Source organism: Syngnathus typhle, linkage group LG6, assembly GCF_033458585.1.
Source record: "Syngnathus typhle isolate RoL2023-S1 ecotype Sweden linkage group LG6, RoL_Styp_1.0, whole genome shotgun sequence".
NCBI lineage: Eukaryota > Metazoa > Chordata > Actinopteri > Syngnathiformes > Syngnathidae > Syngnathus > Syngnathus typhle.
In genome coordinates, this window is record NC_083743.1 from 16407147 (window position 1) to 16432899 (window position 25753).

The 25753-nt window shown below is 42.8% G+C and overlaps 2 protein-coding genes across 5 annotated transcripts in view; one reads left to right on the forward strand and one right to left on the reverse strand.

Moving 5' to 3' along the window:
* The window catches only part of kcnj13 (potassium inwardly rectifying channel subfamily J member 13), a 61286-nt gene extending 42732 nt beyond the window's left edge, over window positions 1-18554 (reverse strand). Inside the window, exon 1 of the mRNA XM_061280406.1 lies at window positions 18369-18554. The gene's annotated coding sequence lies outside the window, so the exon portion shown is untranslated. The remainder of the gene's footprint in view (window positions 1-18368) is intronic.
* LOC133155240 (uncharacterized) lies at window positions 1918-25568 on the forward strand. Of its 4 annotated transcripts, none has more exons than XM_061280398.1 (4): window positions 1918-2110; window positions 2232-5341; window positions 17475-17565; window positions 18581-25568. In XM_061280398.1, the coding sequence occupies exon 2, from the start codon at window positions 3398-3400 to the stop codon at window positions 4994-4996; it is 1599 nt and encodes a 532-aa protein (XP_061136382.1). In that variant the 5' UTR covers window positions 1918-2110; window positions 2232-3397; the 3' UTR covers window positions 4997-5341; window positions 17475-17565; window positions 18581-25568. The 4 variants fall into 4 exon arrangements, 2 of the variants coding, with proteins under 2 accessions (XP_061136382.1, XP_061136384.1); XM_061280400.1 differs by having other exon boundaries at window positions 2250-5341; XR_009714635.1 differs by lacking the exons at window positions 1918-2110; window positions 2232-5341 and adding an exon at window positions 5348-5645.
* The last annotated feature ends 185 nt before the right edge of the window (window positions 25569-25753 follow it).

The following is a 25753-nucleotide window of genomic DNA, read 5'->3' on the forward strand; positions in this document are numbered from 1 at the left end:
TTCAACGTCTCTCCCATACAGAGCCGCCTTTTTCACGTCCGCACGCCTCTTTCCCGTGCGCGCACAGAGCGCAGTGGTGCGTTTATGGGCAGTCGGAGAAATCAACGCCAACAAAAAAATTACATCCAGCCTAGTTAAGACCATACCAAAGACTATAAAAATGGGACCCATTGCCTCCCTGCGTGTGTGACGATCATTGGGACTTAAAAAATAAATAAATAAATAAATAAAATTTCATTAAAAAAAAATCATAAAAATTGGGTGCGTATTATACATGGGTACAGGCTTTTTTCCAGCATCAGCATGCCATTTTTAGGGTGCGTATTATACATGGGGGGGCACTATACACGGAAAAAAACGGTACTACATTTGAAGAAATAACATCACAGCAAACATTGGGCAGATCATTAACATAATACAGGGAAAAAATGGTTCAACGACGGAACCTTGTAGAACCCACTTAGAACCCTCAAGAACCGTGAAAAAACACTTTTTTTTGCAAAAACGAAATGGCTGAGTCAGTGACCACAAAATCAAAATTGAATATGTGGCAGGATGCCCTGTTGTATTTTTAGATCAATGAGCTGTTGGTCTATCTTCACTTTGCTACCTTTGAGAAATTTAGCTACTAAACTTATGGCCAAAATTTGACTTATCTGAGGCGACTGTCAAGCTTTGAGGACAGCTGAGTGTTTTAGAAACAAGCATTATAGGAATTCTTTGTACCGTTTCAAAATGTTCCATAGTAATATTTAATTTTGGAGGTTTTCAAATAGCAGATATGTGCCACTTTTGCACTTTTATTGAGAAAACAGCATGTACATGGTCAATAGGACAGAGATAGTAAAAATGACCTGACTAATAGAAAGGTGACAAAAACATTAATCTTGACGGACTTTGATACAAGGTAGTGTCTCAACTGCATGTTGATTGTGTGTAATAAGTAGGAGTCTTTGGGAGAGAAATAATTTATGAAAGTCTGTAATGTTGCTTCACTGCATAGCAACATTGCAAATAATAGGTTGAGCTTTGACCTTGCTAGTCCTAAACTATTTCTTAATGAGAAGGATGACATTCTACTGGAGGTACGCGTAGCTATTTGGGCCATTTTCTTTCATTATATTGTAGTTCAGCAGAGTTCTTTTTCACACGAAGAAAATGAATCCCTAATCTAAGTTGGTTTGTGATGCAGATGGACTAAAATCTCACAACTAATGGTTTCTTCATGTACCGTAATTTTCGGACTATAAGTCGCGTTTCTTTTCATAGTTTGGGTGGGGTGGCGACTTATACTCAGGAGTGTCTTATATATGTTTTTTTCACAAATTTTTACTTGATCATTAACACATCACTTACTTAAAGTTAAGTTAAAGTTAAAGTCCCAATGATTGTCACACACACATCTGGGTGTGGTGAAATTTGTCCTCTGCATTTAACCTACCCCCATGTGATTTTAATCCATCCCCTGGGGGAGAGGGGAGCAGTGAGCAGCAGCGATGCCGCGCTCGGGAATCAGTTGGTGATCTAACCCCCCAATTCCAACCCTTAATGCTGAGTGCCAAGCAGGGAGGCAATGGGTCCCATTTTTATAGTCTTTGGTATGACCCGGCCAGGTTACTTACAAGTATAGTTGACCACTTCACATGTTATTTTTAGTATAGTTGATCACTTCACATGCTTTGATATCTTTATCTTGAACATATTCAAAACATGAAAAATAGAGAGAAAAAATCAAATAAAGTAATTAACACTTTAAAGCGCCATATCCTCTGGACATGTCCTCTGTCACCAGGATGACATAAAGGACGAGAAATTTGATCGATGGATTTAATGATTTGGAGTAACACAAATGGTTTGATAATAATGTTGTTTATGTGATAGTTATTTAAAATATAGTTTATATATCGTTGTAACTGCAGCTGAGGCAGTATTTCAGCCTGAAGTATTTTTGTTCATGCCTATTAATGGCGATCGATGAGGCGGAACATTTTTCTGTGTCGTTTTACTCTGACCCGTTTTAGTGACGGACCACCAGCTAGAGCTCCGCTATAAAAGGCCAGTTTCTCTAAGTTATTAACCACCTCTCAAGCCTGTATATGCAGCTAATAAGGTAAGGAGGGTGACGTTTTTGTGTTTCATTGCTGAAGTTGCATTTGATTTATGTACCTTGTTTATCCGTAGCATTGTAGCTTACAGCTAATATAACCACTTGTTTGCTGTTGTTTGCACAGTTCTCACGGTCTGTCAAGATCTGTCAAAGTCAAGATAAACGGATCAGTAACAAAAGAACGCGAAGCTGTCTTTTATATACGAGGGGGAGTTACAGTGAGAACTTACTGCTTCAGAAGACAGCAGTGGGCAACATAAACCTAGTAAGATGTCTGAGAGTGGCAGAAAGCATGAAAGTGTGCAGGGCGCAGACTCGCAGCCACAAGTGACTGATGGCACATTGGTCAGCAACCCGACTACCTCAGAAGAGCCACGACTAGGCCAAAGAGTCCGCAATAGGGTCAAGAACTGCACGAAGAGCAATTAAGAAGAGTTGCACATCGTTTCAGTGTGTGCTATGACAAGTGGAAGGATGCAACCAAAGTGGCCAAACAAGCGCTTCGTGGAGACAATAGAAGGTACTCAGAGGAGCAGCTGAATGAATATATCACTCAAGTATGCAATGCAGCTAAGAGGCTGAATGATGTGTACTATGAGTGGAGACGCATTGATGTTCCTGACTATGAAACCCGTCGTAGAGCTGACACCTGTGAAGTAGTGACAGGGACGATTGTCAAGGAAGCGAGGGACCTTCTAGACAAAGGGGCTAAAGGTCAAACGCATGAAAAACAAATACTCAATGACAGGCTGTCCGTAGCCTCACATGAGACAAGCACTACCTCTCACCACACTAAATCTTCCTCTGCAAGCAGGAAAAGTGCAGCTGCTGAGGTTGCCGCTAACGAAGCTGCCTTAGAGGTCATGCTGGAACAAGAACGTCGTATTGAGGAGCTTCAGAAGCTGGAAGCTGAAGCTGCTGAGTTAAAAGACAAACAAGAGGCTGAAAATGCAGAGAGACAAAGAGTGGTAGACGCCAAACGCAGAGAACTAGAGCGACTGAAGACTATTAAGAAGCTAAACGCTGCTAAGGCACGGCAACAAGTATATGACCAGAGTGAAGGATCAGGTCACGTGTCTAAGGGCAACTGCTCCGATGAAGAAATAAAGGAGCTTCTACATCGTCATGTCTCTGTGAAGAGAGAAATTAATTCTCGAACTAGTTCGCCACAGAACTGTTCTCCAACAAGGCAAAAGGACAGAGTTGAGGACAGCACGTCAGCTCTTGTCAGAGCACTTGCAGAATCCATCAGTGCGAGTCGCATTCCTCTACCTGAACCCACAGTGTTCAATGGTGACCCACTGCGGTTCAATGACTGGAAGGTGTCCTTTCAGACGCTCGTTGACAGAAAGAATATTCCTGCAGAAGAGAAGATATATTATCTTCGCAAGTATGTGGGGGGAACTGCCAAAAGGACACAGTCTTCAAAGGTGCCGGAGGTTCATGCAGAAGACAATCTTAGAACGAGTCAAGTTTGTTCAAGAAAGAAAGTTGTGCTTCGGCTGTCTGAAGTCTGGTCATCGCTCCAAGGACTGTGGTGAAAGAAACACATGTGATACTTGTGAGAAAGGACATCCAACTTGCCTTCATGATGATCGCACCAAGGAAGAAAGAATGTCAACAAAGCCTTATGGATCAAGGTACAATGAACAGCCACAAGAGGAGGCAGAAACACCATCAAATGATGCAACAACAAATAGAGTTGTACAGAACACAGCGAACACGCATACTTCCACAATAATTCCAGTGTGGCTGTCCTCTGTAAGTAAGCCAAATCGTGAAGTCCTTGTGTATGCACTCCTTGACACACAAAGTGACACAACCTTTGTCCTTGAGGAGGCAGTAAAGGCTCTCAACACAAAGAGTGCATCAGTTCAGTTAAAGCTCTCAACACTGGCTTCGAGAAACATAGTCGTGTCTTGCCAGAAACTGACTGGTCTACAAGTACGAGGATTTTATTCGGACAAGCTTATTCCTCTGCCAGTGACGTACTCAAGAGAGTTTATTCCTGCAAACAGAGACCATATTCCCACACCAGAGACGGCAAAGGCATGGCCTCATCTTGAACACATCGCTGATGAGATTGCTCCTCTGCAAAGCTGTGATGTCGGTCTGTTAATCGGCTACAACTGTGCTCAGGCCCTTATACCGAGACAAGTGGTGCCTGGGGAAGAGCATCAGCCGGTTGCACAGAGAACAGACCTGGGCTGGAGTGTGGTGGGATATGGTAAACCCCGTCTCAACTATGGAGATGCAATTGGGATGAGTCACCAAGTGATAGCGAAGCAAGTGATGCCAGGGCTACCGTCCTCATCAGACCTCACAAGTGAAGTTCACTATGTCTATAGAACACAGATAAAAAAGGTTATCTTACCTGCAGATGTCATGAAGATGCGGGAGTCTGATTTCATTGAAAGGTCATCAGAGGCCAGTTCCCTTTCTCAAGAGGATATAACATTCCTGTCAGAAATGGAGACTGGCATCAAGTTAAAGAGCGACGGACATTATGAAATGCCGCGGCCATTCAAAAGGGAAAGGCCTTACTTACCCGATAACAAGATCTGTGCTATTCAACACCTGAAGTGCCTTGAAAGGAAAATGAAAGGAAATCATCAATATTACAAAGACCACAAGACTTTCATGGATGAGACCATTAGCCGTGGTGATGCAGAATGGTCCCAGAAGAAGACAATCCAGCCGACCACGCCTCAAGAGGTCTCACAGCAGAGCAGCTACTATCCTCCAACTGGTTCACAGGCCCAGATCGTCTTTGGCAGAAGGAGTTACCAAGTGGAGAAGTCAAGGTGGGAGAGATTGCAAGCGACGACCCAGAACTTAAGAAAGTCCAGGTTCTCGACACCCAGGCGAAAGAAGTTAGGTCGGTGCTGAATCGATTGCACAAGTTCTCTGTTTGGTCCAGAATGGTGAAAGCTATCGCCAGACTCAAATGCCATGTGAAGGAAGTTAAAGGTCTCCAGCCAAGGTCCTGTGAAGCCACCAGTTTAGAGGAAAGGAGAGAAGCTGAGCTGACGAGAATCAAGATGGTTCAGGAAGCAGCTTTCTCGCAAGAAATACCGCTACTCCAGAGTCACAAGGAGACACCAGTCAAGGGCAAGGCCAATCTGTACCTCCGCAAGAGATGGCGTCGAGTTCCACTACTAGCCAACCACTTCTGGACAAGATGGAAGAAGGAATACCTCCTGAACCTCCAGCAGAGACAGAAGTGGAACAAAGGTCACAGGATAGTAATTTGAAAATCATATTCAGTACAGTTGATATGTTTTGGTGGGAGTGTAACTGCAGCTGAGGCAGTATTTCAGCCTGAAGTATTTTTGTTCATGCCTATTAATGGCGATCGATGAGGCGGAATATTTTTCTATGTCGTTTCACTCTGACCCGTTTTAGTGACGGACCACCAGCTAGAGCTCCGCTATAAAAGGCCAGTTTCTCTAAGTTTCTCTAAGCTGTTGACTGTTATAGTTATAAGTTTCTTAAGTCGTATTAACCACCTCTCAAGCCTGTATATGCAGCTAATAAGGTAAGGAGGGTGACGTTTTTGTGTTTCATTGCTGAAGTTGCATTTGGTTTATGTACCTTGTTTATCCGTAGCATTGTAGCTTACAGCTAATATAACCACTTGTTTGCTGTTGTTTGCACAGTTCTCACGGTCTGTCAAGATCTGTCAAAGTCAAGATAAACGGATCAGTAACAAAAGAACACGAAGCTGTCTTTTATATACGAGGGGGAGTTACAATCGTTGTATGGGCCTGTAGAATAATTTGAACTGCGGCGCGGCACACGGCATTGTTGACAAAGGACGATCGATGGATTTAATGAATTGGAGTGACACAGATGGTTTTATAAACGTGTTATTTATGTAATAGTTTTTTTTAAATAACTGAATGTTACGTCAGGCTCGTTCTCAGCTCCTCGTTTGTGTTTGTCACGTTAGCATACCGTATCGTTTAGCCTGTTGTTGCTCGTTCATGTCTGTTCTTGGTGTTGGATTTTGTCGAATAAATTGCCCCCCAAAATGCGATTTATACTCTGGAGCGACTTATATATGTTTTTTTTTTCACTTTTTGAGGCACTTTATGGCTGGTGCGATTTATACTCTGGAGCGATTTATAGTCCGAAAATTACGGTAATCTGGCAAATACTAATATACATTTCTCAAAATGTTTTTGTGATTTAGAATTTGACTTGTAACATGATTTAATAACCTAAAATAACCTATAAACCTATTAAAAACCTTGCAAAATTAAACATGAACTATCATATTGAAACCACATGGAGAGACATTTACCCCCACAATATACAAACCGGACTCGGTTGAAGTTGGGAAATTGTGTAAAATGTAAATAAAAACAAAATACAATGGTTTGAAAATCATTTTCAACCTATATTCAATTGAATACACTACAAAGACAACATATTTAATGCTCAAACAGCACTGACTTTGGAACAGAGGCGTTGTTCAGCAGCAAAGTGTACGACATGATAATTGTGATAGACACAACACATGAGATACCAGCTCATTGGCCTAGTGCAGTGCTTCTCAATTATTTTCTGTTACGCCCCCCCCTAGCAAGAAGAAAACTATTCGCGCCCCCCCTCCCCACCGTGACTATCCTAACTTGTCTTGTAAGTTGTAAAATGTTGCACTGTCGCAAACGTGACAGAAGTAACAATGAGAGCGCCACTGCCCCCTGCTGTAGTAAACGCGCAATTACACTTTATTCTAGTACTGCCAAAAAAAAAGCCTGTTCCCCAGGGTCACACGCGCCCCCCCAGGAATAGCAAGGGGGGCGCGCCCCACTATTTGAGAAGCACTGGCCTAGTGGTTAGAGTGTCCGCCCTGAGACTGGAAGGTGGGTTCAAACCCCGGCCGGGTCATACCAAAGACTGTAAAAATGGGACCCATTGCCTCCCTGCTTCGCACTCAGCATTAAGGGTTGGAATTGGGGGTTAGAAGGAGTGGAGCTCTTTACAAGCCCTAGGCTTCGTCTCCCTCCTTGCACAGTTATTGATATAATATGTGCTAAACAATAAAAAATAAAATAAAAAAAGATGCAGTCAAACCTCGGTTTTCGACCACAATCCGTTCTAGAAGGCGGTTCGAGAAGTGAATCATTCGAATTCCGAATCTATTTTTCCCATTACAAATAATGGGAAAATATTTAATCCTTTCCAAGACTTAAAAAAAAAAAAAAACGCCTTTTTTAACCTTTTTTTCATTTTTATTTTATCCAATCGCGCAACTGCAGCGCACCGCCAACCGCGCAACCGTAGCACGCCACCGACCGCGCAACTGCACCGTGCTGGTCGCATTATTGTGACAGAGCCGTTACTGAAATTTAGAAAATAATTTTGAAGTCCTGATGTACTTCCAAAATTTTAGTGTACCTTGATTTGGTCCGATCGTGCAACTGCAGCGCGCCGGGTGATCACTGTCTCACTGCTTTAAGAGCGTCTTTGTGTTTTAGGATGGCTTTACTGCTCCCACTTGCTTTCTTTGGAGGCATGGTTAGGGCTTAATACAATCCTCAAAGTAATGAAAATACAATAAAAACGAACGGAGTCAGTCGGCATCCGGGTCGCGCGGTCACGTTTTCTCGGGTCTTCTCGGCTCATCTCGCGAGGTTGGACCTCTGAATTTTTGTTTGACAACCGAGGCAAAAAAATCTAGAATTTTTCGTTCAAATTCCGATTTGTTTGAGAACTGGGACGTTCAAAAACCGAGGTTTGACTGTACTTTCATGAATGGAGTTGTTTCGATACATACCCTCAAGCTTTGTATGTATGGCGCTATCTCTCCACAAATTGATTGACGCCACAAACAGTTTAAACAGATTTGTGTGTTTGGACCAGTTCAGACTGAAACATATTGACGATGGAGTCCCCAGAAGGAGCACTCTCCAGCACTTCCTCCAGGGACTCCAAGAAGGCTAGGTACTCTGAGCTGCCGTTTGGTGCATTGACACAAACAGTCAGGACACGTCCCCCCACCCGAAGGCGGAAGGAGGCTACCCTTTCGTTCACCGGGGTGAACCCCAATGTGCAGGCGCCCAGCCGGGGGGCAATAAGTATGCCCACACCTCCTCGACGCCTCTCACCGCGGGCAACTCCAGAGTGGAAAAGAGTCCATCCCCTCTCGAGAGGGCTTGTACCAGAGCCCAAACTATGTCATGACTATGTCTAGTCGGAACTTTTCTGCCTCACACACCAGCTCGGACTCCTCTCCAGCCAAAGAGGTGACATTCCATGTCCCAAGAGCCAGCTTCTGCAGCCGGGGATCGGACCGCCAAGGTCCCCACCTTTGGCCGCCGCCCAGCTCACTTTGCACCCAACCCCTTTGGCCCCTCCTACAGGTGGTGAGCCCATGGGAAGGGAGACCCACATTTTCTTTTCGGGCTGTGCCTGACCAGGCCCCATGGGCGAAGGCCCGGCCACCAGGCGCTCGCATTCGAGCCCCACCTCCAGGCCTGGCTCCAGAGGGGGGCCCCCGGTGACCCGCGTCCGGGCGAGGGAAAACTAGGTCCATATATTTTACTAGGGGTGTAAATTGCGGGTTTTGTCACGATATAATATCGACACAAAGAACTACGATACGATATTTGCCGATATCTTAAAGCCTGCTGCGATTCATTCACGATATATCGCGATATAGTGCTCTACGATCGTTTTTTTTTTTTTTTTTTTAATAAAAAATATAGAACAATAACCTGATTTATCACAATTCATACGCAAAATCAACAAGGTACTGCAAACTCTTTATTTAGGAAATTACAAGAGTATTGTAGTATACGTACAAAGTGCTTATTTTAACACTGAACTTTGATGTTGTGTTTTTTCTTTAAATGTGCGGCGAGATTTGTGCTCCCTGAATATTTGATCACCGCATGGCAGGATTTACAAACTGCATGTGTCTTGTCCGTTGAGCCATCTTTTCTTTGGAATCCAAAGTGCTTCCAAACGAATGACTTGAAGCCTAAAGGGGAGCAAATTTCCTCGTCTTTTTGGACACTAGCCATAGCACCAGCCCAGGAGCCGCGTACTAGTTGTCGACTCCCCTTTCACGTGCCTGGTCTGCTCACAACACAACAACGCCGCGGGCGGACCGAAAGCACTGCTCCCGGAAAGAGGATGCAAGCAACAATGAACTGGATTTCAAAATAAAGTCGCGTCTAATGTCCGAGGTCAAATACTGCGATATAAATCGATGTTTACGTTTGGCATCGATGCCAATAAATCGTAGAGCATTATATCGATTAATCGATGTGTATCGATGTATCGTTACACCCCTATATTTTACTCATCATAAGGGGTCTTCTGAGCTGTGCTTTGTCTGGCCCCTCACCTAGGACCTTTTTCCCATGGGTGACCCTAAGAGGGGCATAAAGTCCCAGACAACATGGTTCCTAGGATCATAGGGGCACGCAAACCCGACTCACGGAGGGGTGCTCAAACTCATAGACTTTATTTTATTTTTTAAATAATAATTAACTTAGAATTTCATGGCTGCAACACGTGCAGTAGAAGTCGAGAAAGGGCATGTTTACCACTTTGTTACATCACCTTTCCTTTTAATAGCACTCAATAAACGTTTTGAAGAGAGGAGACTAATTCTCCTAGCTTCTCATGTGGAATTCTTTCCAATTTTCGCTTGATGAACCGCTTCAGTTGTTCAACAGTCCGGGGTCTTTGCTGTTGTATTTTACGCTTCATAATGCGCCACACATTTTCAATGGGAGACAGGTCTAGACTGCAAGTGGGCCAGGGGAGAACCTTGACTCTTTTACTTCGAAGCCACGCTGTTGTACGTGCAGAATCTGGCTTGGCATTATCTTGCTGAAATAAGCAGCGGCGTCCATAAAAAAGACGTTGCTTGGACGGCAGCATATGTTGCTCCAAAATCTGTATGTACTTTTCAGCATTCATGTTGCCTTCACAGAAATGTATCGCATTGGCCCGAATATAAGACAATGTTTTTTGCATTGAAATAAGACTGAAAAAGTGGGGGTCGTCTTATATTCGGGGTCTAGACATTATACCCATTTTCACTTGTGCGCAGCGGTAAGTTAAAGGTTGCTGGTATCGACTGAGTATGTTGCTGTGATTGTGTGCCTCTTTGACACAAAGTGAGTATATACATTTTATTTCAAAGTCAAAGTCAGCTTTATTGTCAATCTCTCCACATGTCACAACACACAAAGAGACCGAAATTACGTTTACTCTATCCCACGGTGACGAGACACCTAACACGATAGACATACATGTACGCGACACAATATAATTGTTGTTGTTACCACTGTCCACTGTTGTGCCGTTTGTCCGATCGCAGTTTGCTTTGTGTGCGCACCGTTTGATTGACAGCTCCGGCGCGCACCTTTAAGTTTGCCTCGCATCGTACGAGTAGCCGTTACGCAGCGGCACGGCGACCAACGGTCGTCAGCAAATGTATTTTGTTGTCTCGATCGATGACTTATGTTTGGTGTGTTGCAGAGAGTATTTCATTGATGGTTATTATTATGAAATGTTGTTTTATCACAGTAGATTGGTTTATTTACATTTCAAAAACCAGAAGCCATTCATTTACAAATGTGATTGCACTTTAATTTACATATATAAATGTTCAGATATTAAGATGTGATCGACAGTTTTTGCATGATTTGAATGAGGCAAAATAACATGCTTTTTCTCTCGAATATATTGTTATAATCATTTGTCTCAGATGTAATTAGTTTCTGTATAAAAATTACATTTGGTGTTCAAAAAGTCTTTTTTCAAACTTGCGTCTTGAAAAAGAGGGGGTCGTCTTATAATCGGGGCTGTCTTATATTCGGGCCAATACGGTAAGTCACCAATGCACCCCCATACCATCACAGATGTTGGCTTTTGAACTTTGCATTGATAACAGTCCGGATGGTCCGCTTCCTCTTTGGTCCGGAGGACACGACGTCCAGTGTATATCAGTCAATTTTACACGAGCTCGGGCCCAGAGAACCCGGTGGCGTTTCTGGATGTTGTTCATAAACGGCTTTTGCTTTGCATCGTACAGTTTTAACCCGCACTTACTGATGTAGTGACGAACGGTATTTACTGACAGTGGTTTTCTGAAGTTTTCCTGAGCCCATTTGGTGAAATTCTTTACACACATGTCGGTTTTTAAGGCAGTGCCGTCTGAGGGATCGAAGGTCACGATCATTCAGTCTTGGTTTCTGGCCGTGGCGCTTACGTGCAGTGATTTCACCAGATTCTCGGAACCTTTTGATGATATCATGGACCGTAGATGTTGAAATCCCTACATTCGTAGCAATTTTGCTTTGAGTAATGTTCTTAAACTGTTCAACTATTTGTGGTGAACCTCGCCCCATCCTTGCTTGTGAATGACTGAGCATGTTTGGGGAGGCTCCTTTTATACCCAATCATGGTACCGACCTGTTCCCAATTAGCCTGATCACATAGGTGTTTGATGAGCTTTTCTCAGCTTTCTCAGTATTTTTTGCCACCTTTCCCAACTTCTACTGAACGTGTTGCAGCCATGAAATTCTAAGTTACCGTATTTTTCGGACTAAAATTTGCTCCGAAATATACGTCGCATTAGCCATAAAATGCACAATAACGTGAAAATAAACATGTATAAATCGCTCCGGAGTATAAGTCGCAAGAACAGACATAAACGAGCAACAACAGGCTAAACCAAGGGTGGGCAAACTACAGCCCGCGAGCCACATCCGGCCCACGGGACCGTTTAATCCGGCCCGCCAACCCTGAATAAATTGTATTAAACATTTTTTTGGGTCGTATTGCCTGCAATGACTGCGTTTCCCCAGTAGATGGGGAAGCGCTCGCCTGCGCATTTACTACCGGAAGCCGTGTCAGAAAGCTCGGTGCACACTCACAAGTGCGTGTACCTACTCAGTAGTGCCGACATGGCGCACTCGCGCTCTATTTGTATCAGTCCCGAATTTAGAGCATGGGCTGTGACGACAGCATTCTTGTAATTCGCGCGCTGAGCTTTCAGATGCAGTTTTGCGCTAAAGCCACCCACAAACCTTCCCCTGGAATCCTTCCATTAAAATGAGTCACCCAAGGAAAAGCAAGGTGGACACAGTGCCGAGTGTTTAAAAAAGAGTGGCCAATTTGGCTCGACGTACGCGACGTGGCGTTCAGCCACATGAGCATCAACATCAACCCGTCACAGATCTAGGTAAATGGACCAACATCTCGGATCTCTCCTAAGAATTCCACAACAAATTGTACTCCAGTCTATGATGCACTAGCAAAAAAGGGAGACCAACAACACTGTTCCCGCTGAAAATGAAGGGGAGGCTCTCAAGTTTGTTGTAAGAAAATGCATTTTGAATATAATTTGTACAAATAGCAGGGATCGAAACTAGTGACCATTCTCATTTTCAAACAATGCAGGATGCTCAAGGACATTGATGCACCACCTGTTTGCGACTAATCTTAACCTGTAAAGTTCTTAGGGCTTACTTTAAGGAAGTGTTTGTCACGGACGGAGTGTGGAAATGGAGCCGGGCGACCAAGTGCGGCTTGGACCAGGGTTTATTGCAGGAACTCATACTAACAGACTCAGTAAACTGACATGACATACTAACAAACTAACAACAGGACTGGCCGAACAAGACGTGAAGCCAAAAAGACAGGAACTAAACAAACCTCGTGACAGTGAGCTTTCAACACCAACTCAACACAATGTTCCGACAGCGAGTGACACACAAACAGAACTTAAATACAACACAGGTAACGAGAGGCAGGTGAGTGTGATTACACTAAATCGTGGGCACACAGGAAGGGAGGGGCGAGCACACAGACACATGGACATGAGCACACAGACATGATCGGGTATGAGTCGTGACAGTGTTTCCCGTTTCCTCACCTCTGTTACCAGGTGTTTGCGAGGTAAAACTCTGCTCTGATTTTCAGATACCCCTCACGGTCTTGCCGTTTTGATTACTTTGTTTGGATGTATGCTTTCACCGATTCTTCAAGATGATATATTTGGTCAGAATGTTTGCCGTTTGATGTGATCTCATAAGATAAACATCTTTCATTAATCTGACCTGCAGGCACTGAAGTGATGGAGACTGTTATTCATAATAACAGTGTCGTATTTTATGAGAATCACTGATAGCATTTTTTTTTTTAATGCTTTTAATAAATGCATTTGTTTTCAAAAAACTTTTTTTGAATATCCATGCTTTACTACCTACTAAAGGCCAAAACCTTTTATGCAATGACTTTTACAGGTCGTTTATATTACTTCACACAAACACTACATCCATCTGCTCCTGGTTCGGCCCTCCGGTCCAAATTTAGAACCTAGTTCGGCCCGCAAGTCAAAAGGTTTGCCCACCCCTGGGCTAAACGATAGGTAGGCTAACGTGACATAAACACAAACAAAGAGCTGAGAACGGGCCTGACGTAACATTCAGAGTTATTCAAATAACTATTATATAAGTAACACGTCTATAAAACCATCTGTGTCGCTCCAATTCATTAAATCCATCGATCGTGCTTTATGTCAACAATGGGTGCGCGCCGCTGACGGCGCTTGCATTTCAAAATATTACACAGGGCCATATAACGATATATAGATTATATATCAAATAACTATTACCGTTTTTTTCCGTGTATAGTGCGCAATATTTTACTAATTTATTGTCCTAAAATCTGGGGTGCGTATTATACATGGGTACAAAGAAAAAAAAAATTATTTTTTTTTTTTTTAATTTTTTTTTTTTTTTTTTTTTTTTAAATAAAGTCATGGTACAACAAAACCAACAACAGGACTGACCGACAAAGTCGTGGAACAAAAAGACAGGGTGACATTACCAAAGACAGGAACAGAATGACAGTAACACATGCAATGATCCAACGGTGAGCGAGGGGCAGACAGGACTTAAATACAAAACACGTTACATCGATTGAGGTGACACAGGAAGAGCGGGGTGACACGAACAGAAACTATGGCAACCTAGACACATAGCAAAACTGGGGACGAGACATGACAAATCTCCCCCGAAATAAAACTCACCTTTCTTCTTGTTTGTTGTCAATCGCGCATCGCATTCAGCCATCCTGCCCAACACACTTAGTAAAATTCATAATTGACGACACATCGTTTGATGCGATGGTGCAATCCTCGATGGTGTGTTATTGTCAAATATTGTTTGTTTTTTAATCTCCATCGCGGACCGGACGTCATACGGAGGCCGCCATTACAGATGCGCAGAACAGTTGCGCAAGACACGTCAGCTATATAAAGAGCGAGAGTTCAGTTCTCCACCTATTAGTTTCAATTCACAGTTTAATTAGCAGTTTCAATCAGCAAATAACAAAATGCGTATTACAGGTAATATTTTATTTCACAACACTTTGCCTTGTTCCTTTCGTCTCTGCTGTTCATTTCAAACACGCTCCATACGACCGCAATGCTCTTGTATCAGACGCTCGCTCGATCACCTGCGAGTTTGCCGTCTGTCACAATGTACCCTACACAAATCCGAAACATTTGTTGCGGCTCCGAGTCACGACGAGGGGCAAGTTTTGGTTTCCAAGGGTGTTTTTATTCCTCTTCAACGTCTCTCCCATACAGAGCCGCCGTGTGCGCACGGAGCGCGGTGGTGCGTTTAGGGGCAGTCGGAGAAATCAACGCCAACTAAAAAAATGACATCCAGCCTAGTTAAGACCATACGAAAGACTTTAAAAATGGGACCCATTGCCTCCCTGCGTGTGTGACGATCTTTGGGACTTAAAAAAAAAAAAAAAAAAAATTTAAAAAAAAATTAAAAAAAATTCATAAAAATTGGGTGCGTATTATACATGGGTACAAGCTTTTTTCCAGCATCAGCATGCCATTGTTAGGGGTGCGTACTATACATGGGGGCGCACTATACACGGAAAAAAACGGTATATAGCGGCTCGGTGGAGCTCTGGGTAGCACGTCCGCCTCACAGTCAGGAGGGTGCGGGTTCGATTCCACCTCCGGCTCTCCCTGTGTGGAGTTTGCATGTTCTCCCCGGGCCCGCGTGGGTTTTCTCCGGGCACTCCGGTTTCCTTCCACATTCCAAAAACATGCTTGGTAGGCCGATTGAAGACTCCAAATTGTCCCTAGGTGTGAGTGCGAGTGCGAATGGCTGTTTGTCTCCGTGTGCCCTGCGATCGGCTGGCAACTGGTTCAGGGTGTCCCCCGCCTACTGCCCGATGATGGCTGGGATAGGCTCCAGCACTCCCGCGACCCCCGTGGGGACTAAGCGGTACAGAAAATGGATGGATGGATAAGTATTATATAAGCAATAATATTATCAAACCATTAATCATCATCAACAATCATTAAATCCATCGATCAAATTCTTCGTCTTTTGTCAACAACGCCGCGCATGCGCCCTGACGTCAGCCTCGTCGTTATTCCACAGATCTAATATATAACCAGGACTGTGGACTCGGACTCGGACTCGGGGACTCGGTCGGACTCTGTCATTTTTGCCGGACTCGGACTCGGTGCTGATTTTGACCAAGTCCACCAATAAAAAAAATACGTTCAATTTTATTTTCATCATGCTGCTGAGGATGCGCGTAGGAATACTGTCCACAGCCCTGCTTGCTTGTTATGAAGAAACATTTAGTTGTTGCGTGCGCGCCCGCGCCTGCCTGCCTGCGTGCGTGCGTGCACGTACAAGACCCACAATGCCCCGTGCGCAGCCAAGATGGAAGAACCCGGGAGCAGCGAGAGAACAATATTTTGCCTCTAGATTTGGGGGGGAAACGGAGCGTACGTTACGATCAATGCGGCCACGTTGAGTTGCACTTAGGCTAATGTTTACATTATGTACCAATGTCAAGGACGATTATGTCACCCAGCTTATATCATTGATGTGTTTCGATAGTTGTGGGGTCGTCACTAATTATTTGTGTTTAGATAAATGTCTGAGCTATCATGGTGTAATTAATGATTAAAACTTGAAAGTATCTGTTTATTGTATTCGTTTATATGTTTAATAAAGACAAAGCCATCACAAAACTGTTGTAATTATTTAGATTTTGATCTAAATTAGCCTTGAATAAAGACTAAGCAGTATTGAATTAACAGAAAAAATGGACAGCCGGACTCGGACTCGTGGTCAAGAGGCCGGACTCGGACTCGGTGCAAAAATCCGACCGAGTCCACAGCCCTGTATATAACTATATTGTAGCGTTAACAAAGTACAAGGAAAGACGTGGGTTTGGTAAACTGCTCTTTATTTAACAAAACAAGAGTTCAACGAGCCAACAACTACTGAACTGTAACGATACAAACATTTACAAGTTGCTACATGAAATAAAATATATCAAATAACTATAACATAAATAGTTCACCGCCACACGGCCCCAAGCACCGGCGTCGACTTCCAGGTGTGTGGCGGCGTGGACTTCCATCCCCGGAGGTGGCACTTCCAGCCACAGAGGTGGAAGAGAGCTCCATAGTATAGGACTGGGTGTGCGTAAAAGCCATGTCCGAGCCCCATCCACCGTCCCCGGTCAGCCACCGGGCCGAGCGCCAGTCCCCGACTTCCATCCACGGAGGTGAAAGAGAGCTCCGTAGAGTAGGACCGGGCGTGCGTAAAACCCATGTCGGAGCCCCATCCACCGTCCCCGGACAGCCCCCGGCCGAACGCCGGCCCCCGACTTCCATCCACGGAGGTGAAAGAGAGCTCCGTAGAGTAGGACCAGGCGTACGTAAAAGCCATAATAGTTTTGCAAACCTTCTGTGTCACTCCAAATCATTAAATCCTTCAAACTCTTCGTCCTCCGTGTCACTTACAAACAAAGCCGCTAATGATGGCGGTAGTACGTGGGGCCCTTCGTCATCTTCGTCATCCCGTGATCGAATCTTTGTCCTTTATGTAAACAACCGGCGCGCCGCGCTGCTGGCATCACTTGAAATTCAAATTACAGTAATCCCTTGCTACATCGCGGTTCGTTTATCGCGATTTTATTTTTTTTAAATTTTGAAAATTTATGAAAAAATTCACATAAGTCGCTCCTCAGTATAAGTCGCCCCCCCCCCCCATCCAAACTATGAAAAAAAACGTGATTTATAGTCTGAAAAATACAGTAATTATTATTTGGCAAAAAACAATTAAGTTGATCAGTTTGAACATTAAATATGTTGTCTTTGTAGTGCATTCAATTGAATATGGGTTGAGAAGGATTTTCAAATCGTTGTATTTTGTTTTTATTTACATTTTACACAATTTCCCAACTTCAACCGAATCCGGTTTGTACAATAATGATTCAATGACCAAAAATGATCTTTTCAGTTACCCTCCCATCCATTCTATATATTACTTGTCCTCAGGGTTGCGGGTGGGTGAACCTATCCCAGCTGACTCTGAGTGAAAGCCAGGGTACACACTGGTGGAAAACCAACTCAAGCACAAGAAGTACTGGTACATGCAAACTACACAGTGCACACAGACCACTGCCAGTTTTGGGGCCCTGTGAACTAAAACTGAAGACTAAAATCTAAATCATAAGTATTTGTTCTTTTTGTTGATGCCTTCCTTGACTCAAGTTAAATCATTATTATTATGTACTATTTTTAAAATAAAATGGAGACTGAAACAAAAAAAGCTCTTCATCATAGACTCCATGGGGCTAATATGCTTCCAAATCGATGTGTGAATTTGTTTTTGAACACCTAATCCACTTTAAATCAAGTCATCATCCGTTTTGTTCAAATATCTAATGAAAGCAACAACAGAAAAATGCTGTGCTTTGTGTAACATACAGTATTTGCTGTAAAAATACCTTGAGGCTGATGGACTACTCAATACAACTCTATTTGACCCTTGTAATGGTGCTGACACAAGACTGAGACGAGTCATCCATTTCCCCCATTCACAGCTCAAGTTTGTACAAACGAGTAAAAGTAATCTAATCAAGCACAACTCATAAGACTTTAAGTCAATTTCAGTCTACTTACTGAACATGTATTTTCACATAGGTCCTTGTTTGGCTATATCTATTAAATGTAGCACCGACACCACTGTCAATAATGTATAATGATTGAAATTGATAAACAGGTCTGCTCTTTACAAAATGGTTTTACATAAAATTGTTGTTTGGTATATACCTAGTATAGTTATAAATCTGTATTTATAAAACCAAGTTACATTGTTTACTCAAATTGAGTAAATTGATCACGTCACAAGTCATTGTCTTGATATGAGAGTCTCTTCTGCTTACTCACCTCAAACTGCAGTCAGGGTTACAGAGGGGCCCTCTGACCTTTTCACCTATGAGTTGGTCTGAGGTCTGCCAAATGGAAAAAGCAGATGAAACTGATCGTAATGCTGCAAATGGCAAGTCCTTTGGCAGGACAGGGTATAAATCCCAGAGAAGTCTTGAGACAAACACTGTTTGTGTCACCACTGAGTGTTTTTTTTTTTTTTTGTGTTGCAGCCGTAGTGAGCGTGACGCTCTCTGCCCCGCAGATCTGCAACTTCCAGCTCCAGGCCGAGGATGATTCAATTGGTCACATTACTCTGCATGGAGCCTATTAGTGTTCCCGGAAGACAGACGATAGAGGGAGGGGGAAAAGAACAACACCTTGTCACCACAGTTCATTCAAAAAGCAGCTTGTTGCTGGTTGGTGTCCCGTAGCTACTGCATAAAAAAAGGATTGGAGATATATCTGCTGCAGCATATCTAATCATTGATTTACACAAATGAAAATCTTTTATCCCAAATTGTATTGCATTGTAAGATACTATTTTTATCCGTAGTTTGCTTAAACATACATGGAAAATAAATAGACACATAAACAAACAAACAAACAATCAATCAATCAATCAATAACATCCAGTCAATCTGTACTACTTCTCTCTTATGTAAAATTAAACAATTTAAATCCCAATCACCTGCAAAAAAGACTACAGCAACCTGAATGTGGATTCCTTTATAGGGCATCTTGAAGATAAGCTGCAGTCCATGAAGTTTTGGTCTTGTAGGATTTGTAATTAAATCTTGATTAGTTTGGTTTGTCTCCAAGTATGTGCTGTAGTTTTCGAAAGAACCTTCTCAATTAGTAATGACGCAGGCAACACCGCTTGACCTCAGAATGGTTAATGTATTAACCACAGGGCTTCTTTGGTGGTGTCAGAAGAATAGCAAGGGCACATGACAGGAGGTAAAATTTCAACTATACATTTTGACCCTTGATCAGCAGGAAATCCGTTCATACAGCACCATGTCTTGGATACACAATGTACATCCATGATTATTAAATATTTGGTGTTATTTAAAAAAGACAGCTTCTTGCCACTCTGACCAAGTCCTAGGCCACATCAAGGTCCTTATGGTCTAACAAGGACCACAGACATCTAAGCACCAGTTTCAGTACAGCACCGGCTGGACAACATCTTGAGACCCACTTAAAACAACACAGCAGAGTCTGCAGCTGTGCAAGCAGCTCTGTGAGGCTGCAGTTAGCCACAGGGGTGCTAATACATACCAACAGCATCTTCATCAACTTGGTATTCTATATATTTACCAATTCCACAATCAAGCAGATAATCATTCATATATTAGCAGGCGTTATTATAGGTTAAGCTGCTGTGGGAAAGAATCTGTGAACAGACGGGGAGTTGTGCTGCGCCACCTATGTATTCACCACATACAATCCTGTCCTTTCATTTGTTCATAAAATATTAAATAATTTAGCTTTCAACAAAGAACAAACAGCTACTTTTGTCTTTCGGTATTCGGGTATTCTTTGACCATTATTACAATACAATGGCATGGAATGGATGATTTCATCCATCTTTGACTGGCAGAAGTTAACTGTCATTTTGGATCCCAAAAGAGTGAAACTATTCTATGTTGGGGTGTGTTTCTCCATTAAAATATAAATAGATCCTACACCATCTCCTCAGACTAGCAAGTCTTTTTGAGAGTGAATTGATTAAGTCTGCTCGTAGAGAGGCAAAATGTCCACAGTAGTCTGAATAGTCCACTTTATAAATGAGAATATTTAGAGGACTGTTCAGACAACTGTTATAGGATTGTTCTAAAATGGCAGCTATGTCTGGCGAACCATGCAGGCAGACAACTGTTATAGGATTGTTCTGAAATGGCTGCTATGTTTGGCGAACCATGCTGGGTTTTGTTTGCTACTTGTTTACATTTTTTTTTTTTTTTTTACTGGTTTCTTTTTAACACTAGAGGCAACATGTAATAAGTAGGGGTGTAAATCGCGGGTTTTGTCACGATACGATATCATATTGATACAAAGAACTACGATACGATATTTGCCGATATCTTAAAGCCTGCTGCGATTCATTCACGATATATCGCGATATAGTGCTCTACGATCGATTTTTTTTTTTTTTAATAAAAAAATATAGAATAATATCCTGATTTATAACAATTCATACGCAAAATCAACAAGGTACTGCAAACTCTTTATTTAGGAAATTACAAGAGTATTGTAGTATACAAAGTGCTTATTTTAACACTGAACTTTGATGTCGTGTTTTTTCTTTAAATGTGCGGCGAGATTTGTGGTCCCTACATATTTGATCACCGCATGGCAGGATTTACAAACTGCATGTGTCTTGTCCGTTGAGCCATCTTTTCTTTGGAATCCAAAGTGCTTCCAAACGAATGACCTGAAGCCTAAAGGGGAGCAAATCTCCTCGTCTTTTTGGACACTAGCCATAGCACCAGCCCAGGAGCCGCGTACTAGTTGTCGACTCCCCTTTCACGTGCCTGCTCTGCTCACAACACAACAACGCCGCGCGCACTAATTCCCGGAAAGAGGAAGCGAGCAACAATGAACTGGATTTCAGAATAAAGTCGGTTCTAATGTCCGAGGTCAAACACGGCAATATAAATCGATGTTTACGTTTAGCATCGATGCCAATAAATCGTAGAGCATTATATCGATTAATCGATGTGTATCGATGAATCGTTACACCCCTAGTAATAAGGAACATTTAGTGTAGAATATAAACCAACTTAGATACTTAGGTGGTTAAATGTTAAATGAAAATTTAAAAAACAAACAATATTTGACAATAACACAGGTTTCTGTTCCTGTCTTTGGTAATGTCACCCTGTCTTTTTGTTCCACGTCTTTGTCGGTCAGTCCTGTTGTTGGTTTTGTTAGAGAGTTATGTTAGTTTACCAAGTCTGTGTTTTGAGTTCCTCCAATGAACCCTGGTCCTAGCTGCACTTGGTAGATGGCTTATGTGACTTGGTGTGTGTGACAATGCTGTGTCAAGGCTAAGACACCAAAACAAGATTTAGACTTACACAGAGTGGTTGAGTTCAATCACAAATCTTGTTAAGAACTCTGTTTTCAGGAAAGTACAATACAGCGCTTGGCCTTTCGTGCGACCATGCTCAAGAGCAGAAAGTCTCCATTCAGGAAAGGCAACGTTCAAGGTTCTTTGGTCAGCTTATATTCAGTTGCACATGCCAGTGTGGGCCGAGTTTGATGGGTGATGAGTCAGGGGGTGTGGCACGTTCGCAGGAGAGTTTGATTCCATGGGAGTGGGTGCTGGTTCGGTGAGAGCTGGTTCCGTGGGGTTGGGTGCTGATTTTGGGCGATTCGATGTGTGTGGGGGCCGTTGTTTTACTTTCCGTCTTTCAGCCTTGACGATCATCTTTGGCCGGGTTCTCTGTCTCCCTCTGGCACCTCTACCGGTTTTTATCTCCAAGTGTCCTTCCTGTAAACCATTCTTGCACATACATCCACTTCGCCCACTGTCGCCCACTGTCGCCCACTGCCCATTCATCATTCTTTCAATTTTGTCATTTTGTACGGAATTATGTGAGCTTTTGGCTATGACATCATCAATTTATTAATGTTCCCTGACTATGCAACGTTTGTACTCACCACTTACCATGTTTTTGTTTGTTTGTTCATTTGATACTCCATATATGTACTTGCATACGTCATCATATTCTTAGTTTAATCATGCTTCCAACCATATCTTTTCTTTGTTAGGCAAAATATTTCCCTCTGTCCAGAACGTTCAGTAGTAATCGAAAACTGGCATCAAGCATTAGTCAAAACATAAGATATAATCAAGTACTGAACATTCTTAGACGACTTTGGCAGTGTCCGTGATTTAGAAAATCATCAGGCATGCATTAAACAGTTCCTTAAGGGTCATTTAAGCCATTCAGGCAATATATAAAAAAACATTTGTTATTTCGAAGTGCTCAGAAAATACATATCAGATCATAAAGTTATAAAAACCTCTGTCATTACCCCCTATCGAAAATGTCTAGTTATGTCTTCTTTATTGATTTGGTGTGTAGGTATAATTACCGTTTTTTTCCGTGTATAGTGCGCAAAATTTAACTAATTTATTGTCCTAAAATCTGGGGTGCGCATTATACATGCACGGAGCGCGGTGGTGCGTTTATGGGCAGTCGGAGAAATCAACGCCAACAAAAAAAATTACATCCAGCCTAGTTAAGACCATACCAAAGACTATAAAAATGGGACCCATTGCCTCCCTGCGTGTGTGACGATCATTGGGACTTAAAAAAAAAAAAAAAAAAAAAAACATTTTTTTAAAAATTCATAAAAATTGGGTGTGTATTATACATGGGTACAGGCTTTTTTCCAGCATCAGCATGCCATTTTTAGGGTGCGTATTATACATGGGGGCGCACTATACACGGAAAAAAACGGTATATGCTAATTTTTTTCTTTAATTGATTTAATATGTGAATGTACTTGTCTGCCTATGTACTTTATTCAATGAGGTTTGAGCATATCTGTTTTTGTAGCTAGGCAGGACTTTTTGTATTTCGAACCCATTCCTTCAAATCCTATGGGATTCCATAATGATGGTAGTTAACTTTATCTTAATTCACGAGTTCGAGACGGACAGGATAAAATGCTCCTGGGAGTGGACGGAAGTGGGATTATCCAGTACGGAAAAAAAATTGTGCCAGAAACAATGAGAGTCAATGACGAGAAAGGGGATGACAAATTGTTCAATAAATGAGTAAAACGCAACTTTAGTTCCCGTAATTTCCGGACTATAAGTCGCTCCGGAGTGCAAGTTACACCAGCCATAAAATGCATAATAAAGAAGAAAAAAACATATATAAGTTGCACCGGAGTACAAGTCGCATTTTTGGGGTGACTTTATTTGACACAATCAAACACCAAAACAAGACATGAATAGGCAACAACAGGCTAAACGGTATGGTACGCTAACGTTAAATAAATACAAACGACTATACATAACTATAACCTCTCCCATACAAAGCCGCCTTTTTCACATGTCCGCACGTCATTTTCCTCTTTTCATTTTAACCTAACTGATCGCGGTGGTGCCTTTATGGGCAGTCGGAGAAATCAACGCCAACAAAAAAAATACATCCAGCCTAGTTAAGACCATACCAAAGACTATAAAAATGGGACCCATTCCCTCCCTGCACTCAGCATTAAGGGTTGGAATTGGGGGGTTAGATCACCAAATGATTCTCGAGCGCGCCGCCGCTGCTGCTCACTGCTCCCCTCTCCCCCAGGGGATGGATCAAAATCACACGGGGATGGGTCAAATGAGGAGGAAAAATTTCACCACACCCAGATGCGTGTGTGACGATCATTGGGACTTAAAAAAATATATATAAAAAAATAAAATAATTGGGGTGCGTATTATACATGTTTTTTTTCCAGCATTGACATGCCATTTTTAGGGTGTGTATTATACATGGGGGCGCATTATACATGGAAAAAAACGGTAGTCAAAAAGAGCTAACATTTATTTATCTTTCATTTTAACTAAAACATCAATCCATCCACTCTCTGCACTGCTTATTCTGACCAAGGTTGCGGGCGTGCTGGCGCCTATCCCAGCTGTCATTGGGAGAGACACAGGTAACACCCTGAAATGGTCACCAGCCTGTAGGACACATATAGTATAGATCAGGCGTGGGCAATAACAGTCTCCATCACTTCAGTGCCTGCAGGTCAGATTAAAGAAAGATTTTTATCTTATGAGATCACATCAAACGGCAAACATTCTGACCAAATATATCATCTTGAAGAATTGGTGAAAGCATACATCCAAATAAAGTAATCAAAACGGCAAGACCGTGAGGGGTATCTGAAAATCAGAGCAGTTTTACCTCGCAAACACCTGGTAACAGAGGTGAGGAAACGGGAAACACTGTCACGACTCATACCCGATCATGTCTGTGTGCTCATGTCCGTGTGTCTGTGTGCTCGCCCCTCCCTTCCTGTGTGCCCATGATTTAGTGTAATCCTGTCTTTTTGGTTTCACGTCTTGTTCGGCCAGTCCTGTTGTTAGTTTGTTAGTATGTCATGTCAGTTTACTGAGTCTGTTAGTTTGAGTTCCTGCAATAAACCCTGGTCCAAGCCGCACTTGGTCGCCCGGCTCCATTTCCACACTCCGTCCGTGACAAACACTTCCTTAAAGTAAGCCTTAAGAACTTTACAGGTTAAGATCAGTCGGAAACAGGTGGTGCATCAATGTCCTTGAGCATCCTGCATTGTTTGAAAATGAGAATGGTCACTAGTTTCAATCCCTGCTATTTGTACAAATTATATTAAAAATGCATCTTCTTACAACAAACTTGAGAGCCTCCCCTTCATTTTCAGCGGGAACAGTGTTGTTGGTCTCCCTTTTTTGCTAGTGCATCATAGACTGGAGTACAATTTGTTGTGGAATTCTTAGGAGAGATCCGAGATGTTGGTCCATTTACCTAGATCTGTGACGGGTTGATGTTGATGCTCATGTGGCTGAACGCCACGTCGCGTACGTCGAGCCAAATTGGCCACTCTTTTTCAAACACTCGGCACTGTGTCCACCTTGCTTTTCCTTGGGTGACTCATTTTAATGGAAGGATTCCAGGGTTGGGTTTGTGGGTGGCTTTAGCGAAAAACTGCATCTGAAAGCTCAGCGCGTGAATTACAAGAATGCTGTCGTCACAGCCCACGCTCTAAATTCGGGACTGATACAAATAGAGTGCGAGAGTGCCATGTCCGCACTACTCATTACGTACACGCACTTGTGAGTGTGCACCGAGCTTTCTGACACGGCTTCCGGTAGTAAATGCGCAGGCGAGCGCTTCCCCATCTACTGGGGAAACGCAGTCATTGCAGGCAATACGACCCAAAAAAAATTTAATAATACAATTTATTCAGGGTTGGCGGGCCGGATTAAACGGTCCCGTGGGCCGGATGTGGCTCGCGGGCCGTAGTTTTCCCACCCCTGGTTTAGCCTGTTGTTGCTCGTTCGGAGCGACTTGTATATGTTTTTTTCTCACGTTATTGTGCATTTTATGGCTAATGCGACCTATATTCCTGAGCGACTTTTAGTCTGAAAATTACGGTAAGTGTGAAAGTGTGTCTACTTGTGTTCTGTTGTAGAATTACACTATATCTTGAATCATTGGTTTAATGCAGTGCTTCTCAATTATTTTCTGTTACGCCCCCCCCTAGCAAGAAGAAAACTATTCGCGCCCCCCCTCCCCACCGTGACTATCCTAACTTGTCTTGTAAATCGTAAAATGTTGCACTGTCGCAAACGTGACAGAAGTAACAATGAGAGCGCCACTGCCCCCTGCTGTAGTAAACGCGCA